Source organism: Lygodium microphyllum, chromosome 1 (genome assembly GCF_053477565.2).
Source record: "Lygodium microphyllum isolate KBCC chromosome 1, Lygodium_microphyllum_v1.1.10, whole genome shotgun sequence".
NCBI lineage: Eukaryota > Viridiplantae > Streptophyta > Polypodiopsida > Schizaeales > Lygodiaceae > Lygodium > Lygodium microphyllum.
This window is the reverse complement of record NC_141135.1, coordinates 109,348,666-109,359,353: the sequence shown is the minus strand read 5'-3', so window position 1 is coordinate 109,359,353 and position 10,688 is coordinate 109,348,666. Positions and strand designations below refer to the sequence as shown.

The 10,688-nt window shown below is 41.9% G+C and overlaps 1 protein-coding gene across 4 annotated transcripts; it reads right to left on the bottom strand.

The window, feature by feature from the left end:
- Positions 1 to 493: 493 nt before the first annotated feature.
- LOC148041534 (uncharacterized) lies at positions 494 to 9,791 on the bottom strand. Of its 4 annotated transcripts, none has more exons than XM_087680601.1 (7): positions 9,421 to 9,791; positions 8,647 to 8,780; positions 8,373 to 8,518; positions 4,821 to 8,277; positions 4,673 to 4,733; positions 4,312 to 4,535; positions 494 to 4,004 (listed from the first exon to the last, which is right to left on the bottom strand). In XM_087680601.1, the coding sequence occupies exons 3-7, from the start codon at positions 8,491 to 8,493 to the stop codon at positions 3,917 to 3,919; spliced, it is 3,951 nt and encodes a 1,316-aa protein (XP_087536727.1). In that variant the 5' UTR covers positions 8,494 to 8,518; positions 8,647 to 8,780; positions 9,421 to 9,791; the 3' UTR covers positions 494 to 3,916. The 4 variants fall into 4 exon arrangements, with proteins under 4 accessions (XP_087536727.1, XP_087536730.1, XP_087536738.1 ...); XM_087680604.1 differs by having other exon boundaries at positions 8,373 to 8,513; XM_087680612.1 differs by lacking the exon at positions 8,647 to 8,780 and having other exon boundaries at positions 9,421 to 9,472; positions 9,580 to 9,791.
- Between the last annotated feature and the right edge of the window lie 897 nt (positions 9,792 to 10,688).

Here is a 10,688-nt window from a genome sequence, read left to right as displayed (position 1 = left end):
TGTTTTGAAGCATTCCCCTTCCTCCAAACAGCTGTAAATATTTAGACTTTTGCCCTCGCACGAGGTACTACAGTCAGCAAAAGGTCACCATAGTTTTACATTTTAATGACGTGGCATTCTTCTCGTTCAAGGACACCCCCATCGCCACAGGAAAAGCCGTGTTCATAATCAACTCCATTGTTAAACCAGCACCCCTCACCACGTGGAGTTTCTTCATTGGTAAAATGCATGCTTTCATGTGCATCAATTCGCCTGCGTAAAGGATCGCAGTTAACGATCGCTTGAACCAAATTGATTCACTGCAGTTCATCTGCGAGGCCTATCATGTGGTTGCCCTCTCCACCTCCTTTTCAAGTTTTATCATACAAGACAATCACTGTGAAAATATGGAATAGTCCATTAATTATTGGGAAGAAAATGGGCAGTAAGGCATGGATCTACAAGAGACACTTTAGATCAATCAAGACAAACGACATTTGTATATTAGCAGTTGCAAATGATTGCTCAGTGTGAATGGCAGGCTGATGTTGGCTTCTCCATCCTAGAGCAACCTTTGGTACATCCAGTGATGATGTCAAAATGTAGAATGCTTAGACATATATGCGTAGACTGATTGACACTATGACAATTTCTTGTTCAGAGACCAACATGTCACATATTCCATTGTACATCTCAAATTTCAGCCCATTTGGGGGCTCCCAAACACTTACATATAGTATCACCACACACACACACACACACACACACAAACACACAGAGGCCCCCATGTTACTTCTAATGTCACTTTGATTTGAACAAGCATGTAATAATCTTTTATGGTAGGCTAGGCTTAGAGCAAGAGAGGCAGTGATCTTATAGGAGATGTTCTAATGGCAAAGTCTGAAGAACATGTTCTCGATCAGATAGAGGCTATGCTTTGCCTTGGATGGATGAGGCCAGCCTTAATGGTCATAACCTTTAGCTACGCTTTGATTTGGGTTGACCATTCTATTTGATGTCATACACATGAAGTGCTTGGATTGGGCACAAACTTCACTTTGTTAAAACACAACGTCCACTCTATAAGCATGAAGTGCTTGGATTGGGCACTTGTCAGAAAACAATGACCACAACATAGGCCTTCTGGACTCTTGCATCTTTCTCCACAGGCCCTTGATGGATCCTGAGGAATCTGAGACAGGCACACCATAGTCCAGAAGTTTGGAGAAATCCATCACAATACATTGAGAGACACGATGCAAAGTTGCATGAACTTCCAAAGGGTGCATGCCAATGCTTTCATGTTTTGGGGAATGATGTGTGGTTAATGGAATTTAAGCAACTCTTTGCTTCTTAGTTTCAACTCTCTCTTATCCCCCCGATTGCACATGTTTCTTAATAATATCAGCTTACTTGCTATTGCTACAACCATTTGGACAAGGTTCATACATGCCATGAATGGACATCATGACAAAGTCTAGGGGAACTTCAATGCATCGCTTGAGAGATGACTGTCATATATGTGCAGTTATACAATCAATACTCCAAATCAGCAGTGGTGAGAGAAATTACTTTGACAGTCTGATTCTCGGTCTTTGTCTGCTACTGATACAACCAGCAGAGTAGGACAGTAACCAGTCACACTTTTCCTGGCAGTACACGGTACAGGCATTCTGCCCAGTCCTTAGACAAATCTGATACTCCATCTTTCTAACAGTCAATCTTTCAAGCTTCTTAAACATCATGGTCCAAACATCGAAGCCTTATAGTTACTTGAGGGTGTGCCTGAGGTCTTTCCATGGTTTTGATCTCCAAATTCCAGATGTCATGAGTCAGCTGGTAGTATTCAAATGGTGTAAATGTCCTTCTTTTAATAATGCGATAGGTACTGTATTAACAAGTAATAAATTTACAGCACTGCAGGATAATGCACTACGTCTAACAATCAACCTTAACCCAACTTCTTACAGAAAACCTTACATATCCATGCTTGTGGGCTTGGTTTCCTAGTAACTGCTAGGATGTCCTAGTACAGGCTGAAAATATCATCCACAAGAACTTTCTGTCCATTTCTCCCAAAGGCTACCGCATTCCTAAACCTCCAAATGAACTTTACATCCATTGGCTGGTCCATTTTCCTCTTTCTTGCTCAATCCAGACTATGTCTTAGAATGGCTTCCTATTAGAATCCCATGTATCAATCCAGTGTTTCAACAGTGTGAAGAGATACCCAAACATTGAACAGCAGAAATGCATCTCCTTTCAAATCCTGTGCTCCACACCAGTTAGTCTCCTTTAGGATTGAGCACCAAGCGTTAACTAGAGCCTGGCCTATTTCAGATTGCATTATTTTCAGGGATAAGCTGCCATTGCCAATCACAGCCTATCACCTTACATCCTGCCACACCCCCCCTGTGAGATGCGTCCTCGCCAACCAGTACCACATCAGATCTACCCATGGCTGTGCATCATCTAGCTTCTTGAAGAAGTTAAAGCATAGTACATACCCTATTTGACTTATCAAGTAAGGCTTGAGGCCAATCCGTCCATCCTCCTTATCTATCATCAGGGTTTCCCACCCAACTTGATGGAATGTCTTCGTGTCCTTATGGAACCAGAGGAAGCTTTGAAGAGCCTCTCCACTTCGTCCCAGAAGCTTCTACTAAAACTTCGAATTGAGCCAAAAAAGGTCACTCAGCTGTAAGGATATTCTTCTGAACGACTACTTTACCTCCAAAGGTCAGGGGATCTTGATTCCATTTCGCTATCTTCTCTTCCAATTTGGTGTGGAACCACTTTCATTGAGATGCCCGTGCCAAGGTAACATCCCAAATATCTGATTACCTCTCTAGGCTTGACCACTCAAAATCCATACTCCAGCATCTATTGCTGCAGCTGCCCCCAGCTAAGGAACATCAACTCTATCTTGGATTGACTTATTGTGGGTGCAGAGAGAGCAGCAAAGTCCTCACAGATTTCCAGCAGCCCATGTTCTCATTCCTTTTCAGTCACTACCGTGCTTGCATTCTCCTCCACAAAGAGCTGGGCAGCAAATGAGCCTCCCCTTGCATTGGCAGCTATTTTATAACTCCATCTTGAACCTTCTTGTCCATTTTCCTTAGTAATGGGATCTGTGATGAGGGGGCTAGAGGACACCCTTGTTTGATTGATCTTTCTCAAGACAAAGGGTGAGGAGATCCAGCCATTAATGCTAATATATGCAGAGGCTTTGCTGAATGAAGCCCCTACCATCCTTGAAATGCCCTTTTTGGTTTTTGGTTTTTTTTTTGCACACATGCAGCTTGCCACACAGTAGTGCATTCCGAATGGTAAATGCATGACAAGATAATCTTTTCAACCAGAAAGGAGGGAAGGGGGATCCAACCATTGTCATTTGTCACATTTCTTACTGTCACTATCAGAAGAGGACTTTGTTGCTTAAAATCGCTGTTTTTAAAATATGAATTACAGGAAAATATCATCATCTGCAGAACTAATTCACAAAGTTGGACCTTGAGACTAGCTGTAAAACTCCCTCTAATGGTTCTTGACACTTCTGCTTCTGTTGCAATTGCAGCACTGCATAACAGGGCAGAGCAAATTTTGCTTGAAAACAAATGCTGCTAGATATTACAAACATTTACAGATCTCTTGGATAGAATGGCATGGATGAATTGGATGCCTCATGTGATGCATTTATGTCTATGGCCAACTGAAACAGTTCCTACCTTTGTTGATCATTGATCAGCCCTTATGGCCAGCTAATGTTTTGTGAGCTTGAAAGAACTACCCCCTTTATGTTGAGTGGCAACTTCAACATGCTTTCGAGATTTCACTTGCAAACAACAAGATAGCCAAATCCCAAACTGTTTGTGGCAACTGCATACCGTCTTTTTGGTCATTACAATCATTTATCTCCCAGCTTGCCATGGAATCTTCAACTGACTGAAGGTTGAATGCGTCTAGGGACCGTACTAGATCCTCCTGGTTGCTGCATGCCATGTCCTCGGCCCTTCTTCTCAATCCTACAGAAGAGACAATCCAACAAAAACAAGTGCAAAGATTGTTTGTCATGCTCAGAAGAAAAAGGATGCATCCATGCATGAAAGTTTGTTTCAACATCACAATGCTTATGATGAGTGACTGAAACGCAATGCCAAATGCAGTATGCCTTAGCAGCAGAAGAACAATTCACAAGGATGAAGTTTTTGTTACTAGAACATGGAAGGAAGAAGTGTAAAAAGTTGCAAGCATTGATTTCGCCTAGTTGTTGCCTTACTATAATAGCTTTTAATGGAAAAAGATTACTTAACACAGGTGCAGATAATATACGTTGGAGCAAGCTTCCCGAGATTCTGTATGTGTCGTCCAGAAATTTCATCGATAACTCGCCCATTGATGTCAATACGATAGGCCCTGCCTGCAATAGTTGACAACCCTCTGCTGGCAAGAACTTGAAGATCTTTTTCATGCAACTCTCGTCCATTTACTAGAACTTTGGTTGTTCCAGCAGAACAATCTTTGAAAACAGGGAAACTGAGCTCCTCAATAAAGGGCTACAAAAAGAAAAAAGAATTCCCTTAGCAGTACTATGCTTGCATATTATTTATACAGTACTAGAGAGCCAGCCTGTGCTAGCAAACTAAATAAAGACAACAGCCATTGAGATCATTCAGAAGTCCAGTCAACATACAGGGATAATCCCGAGGCAAGGGCCACCCATAGCACCCCAGAATCCAGCTTCACAGTCATACCTGTTTGCTTAAATTTGTGAATGAAGCGATTGTCTCAAAACTGAACATAGAAGCCAAATCTGCAATTTACAACATGTTAAAACTGACCAGTATGATCCTGGATTGATTGGTCCTGCTCGCTCTTCAGCTTTTTTAACAACATCATCAGGTACCCACAGGCCATTCACCACCACCTTTGGATGATGGTGGCTTCTTTGCCCTCCCCCGAAGTCTTTGAGTTTCTTCTTCAGTAAACCTGAAAAAACTTTGGCACCTCTGTTGGCATTTTGGCCCAACCTTTTACTATCATGTTGGTATTTCACGTACACACTATCATCAAAATCTGATGATGTATCATAGGTGTGCTTATCATACAAGGGAGAGTCCAATGTAGGTGACCAAGAAGACTCGGACTCTTCACATGGATATGTATGGTTTATGCTGCAAGCACCTTTTTGCTCCAAAGAGTCATGTCCAGCAGACATCCTTGATAAAGTGGTCCTGACCTCTGTACTATTGTCTGATTCCAATAAGTGTAGCTGGTCCTTCTCTAAAATATTATTGCCCTGTTTCTTAACTTGCTTAACTACACGAGTTCCAGTATTCCCATTAGAATCAGAGTAGAAACGTTCTTCCTCAAGCCTTGAAGGCTGTCTTCTATCAAGTGACTCAAGTCTCAAATCAGATGGCAAGTTTGGATGAGGTGAAGAATTCACTGATGTTCCAACTGTAGTCACAGTTACATAGCTCAATGAAGAACTCTGAGCATACCTATCGTGACCAGTTTGATTGTTAACAGAGAAGCTAGATAGTTTCCTACAGGAACCACAGAGAAGTTTCTGAATGTCTCCACTGTTAACAGGCAGAGATGAAGGAACTTGAAGCATTTGCTTACAATGTTGGCATGGGACGTAATGGGCAGTATGCCTGGGAGGCAGGCAAGGGTATTGTTTCCGCAAAATGGTTGACCTCTTGTCTACTTCTGCTTGTTGTGCATCCGAGAGGCCTGAAGGGCAACATCCAGCTACAAAATTACTGCAGGAGTGCATCTGCATGTTATGAGGACACAGCGAGTATACAAAGCGGCCACATCGATGAGTGGTGATTGATGATGGCTGCATTGAACAGGCTCCACAGCATCCATGGATTGGCATAATGTGAGAATGGTAAGTGCAGATTGAGCAAACAGAAGGACAAGCATGACATGCACACTGGTTGAAAAGATGGTCCTTCATATCATGATTAAGATGAGAAGGCATTCGATGATAACAATTGCAGCACTTATGACTGCAGTCACGAGAGCATTCGTGGCTGCAGCCTGAAGACTGATCCACATGTACCTTTGCTTGAGTTCTACTATCTCGTGAAAAACTGTTGCAGTTTCCATTTTCAAATGCAGGATGCTCAAGAGACCCTAAACGAATTGTCTGTACAGGCCTAGTATTTTGACCTTTCCTATTTTTGTCCAGTCCTGCCATGTCATAATCCCTGCCATTTCCAGTTGCCTGTTTGCATTGTGGCCTATCAGTAGGAAAATTTCCATGTTTTGAATCATTATTGCTTCTTGATTCTTGATCAGCTCTGAGCCTGTCCATCTTGGTGAAATCTGAAACTGCAGAGGAATTTGAACCTTTCTTCAAATGAGCTTGTTCCTGTGCTTCAAAAACTTCACTTGCATCTTTCAGGGAGTGTGACTTTCCAATTTTCAATGCTTTCACACTCTGGCTAGAATGAGCAGGTTCTACCTCCTCTAGTCTTGCAGAAAAAGCCTTTGAATCTTTTAATTGATCCTGCCCCTGTGCTTCAAAAGCTTCACTTGCATCTCTCACAGAACGCGACTTTCTGATTTTCAATATGTTCACACTATGGCTGGAATGAGCAGGCTCTAGCTCCTCTACTCTTTTAGGAAAAGCATTTGAAATTTCAAGTTGTTCAGTATCCGAGGCATGCAGCAATTTTCCAATATTTGCTGCAAGACTCTCTCTTTGCATCTCAGAATTGCTTGGATCTTTGAAGACAGGAAACTTGCCCTTGACTGTACAGCATTGTTCCACTTCCACATCATCTTTAAAAACTGAGTGAGTTACATTTGCACTAGCCTTACCTGCTTCAACTAAACACGGCTTTTCATCATCCATTGGAAGGGACTCTGCCTGCTGCTCGGATATCCTCACATCTGAAGACACTTCAAAATTTACATTTCCTTCTTTTCCTGTCTGAATGACTGTATATGGAGTATTAGTCTCCTGATCATCATCTGTGATAATTTGATGTGACAAGGTATGCAAGTGGCTTGCAATGTTGTCATCCACAATGCTTGCTGAATTAATGTCTTCTATGCTCTGACTCACTGTAGCTTCATCTTCACCATTTATGTCCAAATCCAAGTCCATTCTACTCAGTGAATCAGATGTTTTTTCATTAGCATTCACCTCCTCTGAATGACTGTCAGACACTGCAGCAATATAATGTTTATATCCATTTTGATCAACAGAAACTCCAATTTGAGACAATGACATCAAAGGATTTCCTGTGTCATCCAAAATTGGTTCTGGTTGCTCAGTGGGTGCAACACTATCGCCATTGCACAGTTTTCCTTGTTCTCCTTGTGTGTTGTCCCATGTTGGTACTGGCTGCTCAGTGGTTTGACTGTTGAACTGTTCAGCACTATCATTGTCACATCCATTGTCATCAGGAGAAAAGAATCCAATATGGGAAAAGGAATCAAAGGAATGTCCTCCTTGTGTGTTGTCCAATGTTGGTGCTGACTGCTCACTGGTTTGACCTTCGGACCGTGGAGCACCAGCACTGTCACACCCATTTTCATCAGGAGAAAATAATCCAATTTCTGAATGCCAAGCCAAGGGATCTCCACCTTGCATATTGTCCACTGTCAGTGCTGGCGGCTCAATGGCTTGACTGTTGGACTGTGCCCCAATATCATTGTCACATCCATTTTCATCAGGAGAAAAGAATTTACTTGGAGAAAGTGAAACGGAGAGATGTTCTCCTTCCATGTTGTCTGATGTTGGTGCTGGCTGCTCAGTGGTTTTGCTTTCAGATAGTGCAGCATTATCATTTTTATATCCATTTTCATCAGAAGAAAAGAATTCAATTTTAGATGACGTAAAGGGATGTCCTCCGTGTGTGTTTTCAGATGTTGGTCCGTGTGTACTTTCAGACGCTGGTACTGGAAAATCAAACTCAGGTTCAAATGCATCACAGGTAAAGATATTGCGTTTTAGTTTTACTGTTTTTTCTGATGCATCACATTGCAAAATGCTTGCCTCTGTTCTTGATGTGCTTCTCGCATGAGCTGCATGCTGATCACTGGATTCCTCTAATAGACACCTTTCTTTCAGATATTTAAAAGAGAGTTCATAATCAGACAATTTTGGAGATTTGCGATTGGATAAACTGTTCCCCATATTATCAAAATCGATATGTTGTTTAGAGACAGAGCCTTTATATGCAACAGTTTTATCCAGTCCTTGTTCAGCATGTTGTGTGGATGTCTGAGGCACATCTGTACGTCGTGCGACATAATCAGCTGGTATCCCTTTAGCTGCATATTCCACAAAACAATTAACCGATGTTTCCAACGCCAAAAGTTGAAAGGGAATCGGCAATGGGAGAGGAAAGGATGAGGTGGAAGCTAACCCCGAAGAAGAATTAAGCAGATTGGGCATTTGAAAATAGGAGTGGGAGGGGGAGGCTCCAAAAGATCAGTTTTGCAATTCGGGCAACGAACTTTCCTAACACCTTTCCGCATAGAAGCCATGCTTGTGATCAATTACCTGTCTGGACTGCGAAGAGGTGCATCCGACATGTATTGGTTAGAAGTATCAATCAGTCCATTCAAGCTCAGAGGAGAAAGAAAAGAACCCAGTCAAGCATGTGTCTTATATAGCAGTCTAATGACAGTACTTTTAACCTGCTACAGATTGCAGAAACGTCAATGGCCCAGCACAGTTTATTGCTATGTCTACTGTTAAAGACTACATGTATAAACAGGACTCCGGAAGAGCAATTCCTCCGGTCTGATGCGTGGCATCATTTTGATAAACCCTGCACAATTTGCATGCAGTTAACAGCAAATCTCACCATTTTCCCCACGTTCAAAATCACTGTTCTTGTGAAGCAAATGTCAGTTGGACAAATTTTAGAGATCAAAAGCTCAACAGCTCATGTAATTTTGCACTGCCTTACGGATATCAGTTGAACTATCATTATGGTGAAGATAGAACGCTTGACAAAGGTTACTATTGCTACTGATCATGAGACCTAGCGCTGCAACTAGGTTGAACTGAACTGTTTAGGTGTTTTTGAAGAGATGAGAAGGGCCAACAGCTGATGAAGCACATTGGAGGGATTATACAGGTCTGTAACAAAAAGGAAAGGCGGTTATGCTTTGATACTTATGATTAAAGGAAGAAGGGTGATGCAGAGTATCTGCACGCCCAATATCCGGTAGTTGCACAGGCAATGGATGATGAAACATTGAAGTTAAGATCATAGGAAGAAGGGGAAGCAATCTGTGCCCAGTTGAACTGGATGGGACACAGCTAATTAATGGGTGAAGCAGGGGACTCATGATCGAAGGAAGAAGGGCAGAGCGTCTGTGCCCAATTCTGGTAATGGCACTGGGAGTGCAAAGAGTGATACACAAACTGGGTGAACACATTAATGAGACGAGATGTGAACTAACCTGAAGGGACAGCATGACTGAGAAGCCGCCTGTCTCGTCCTCGCAAAAATCTCTGCAAAGCCCCAAAACCAGAGAGAGAGAGGGAGAGAGAGAGAGAATCTATAAAACAAGCAGAACTATTTAGCAAACTTGCAAGAATCGAGATGCTTGATTTTGCACCTGTGTAGAAGGAGGGCAATAGGCGAAATGGAAATTGCCTGGTCTTCTCTTAAAAATGTATTAATTTCCTGACCGTAGACGCAGGGATTTATCTCATTTTCGAAGCCTAATAATTGAATACAAAAGAAAATTTTCAGCCATTGCAACGTAATCCAAAAAAAATTAGGTGAAAGTCCGAGACTTGTCTCTTTTACGGCTCCAGCCATCGCCCTTTTGGTAAATTCCGAAGACAACCAGCCATGCCAATGATTTTGATCACTCCGAATAGGCCTAAATGGGTGGGTTTTTTTTTCACCTGATTGGGAAATCCAGCCAAGGGATTCGATCGTTCGGAGTAAATGCTACGTTAACCTGATTGGCAAGAGAGAGAATATTCTCTTCTAAAGAAATTGATGAGAGAGAAAAACAGCAACATTTTGTGACTGCAGAAGACCAAGTAATTTTCAGTCAACGGAAATGATAATGGAACTTGGTGGGGAACTTCCGAAGCCACGAAGTCGGTCTTTGTGGAGCCCACTTGGACTGTGGTCTTGCCACGTGCGTTTCACAAGTGACTTCAGTGACCAGTCTTGCCACTTCTTTCTTTTTTTTTACCCCCCTTTTCTTATTTTCCTTTTCCATGTTTTTCAGTCTTCCCCCACTAGCCTTTTTTTTTCCCTAAATTTAATGTTCTGTGAATTTCATTTCCCCTGTTTTGCGCTCTCCCCCCGTGCCCCCCCCCCCCCCCCCTAGGCCAGTGGCCACCCTTTTAAAAATCCTAAAGAAAATATAAGAAAATTAAAAAAGACGACAAAAGAAATACAATTACTTTTCTTACTTATGCCAAAAGTCATAAAACTCTTAATATCAAGAGTTAATTATTCTGTGAAATTGTCAAAGATCTATAGAACTAATGAGAAAAACCTTGTCACTTTCAATGTTGCACTTTCTTTCTAGGTTCCAAAAGAGTTTTTTGTTCATACAATTCACTACTATGTAGTATGTATCTTTCTCTCTTTTTTGGAAAGGGGGGGGGGAGATAAGATAGACACTTCAATGCCCTTTAGATAGGATAGCTCCCAAGTTGAATGAACAATAAAACTTGATTGCACTAGCACCCTGCTCTTTAA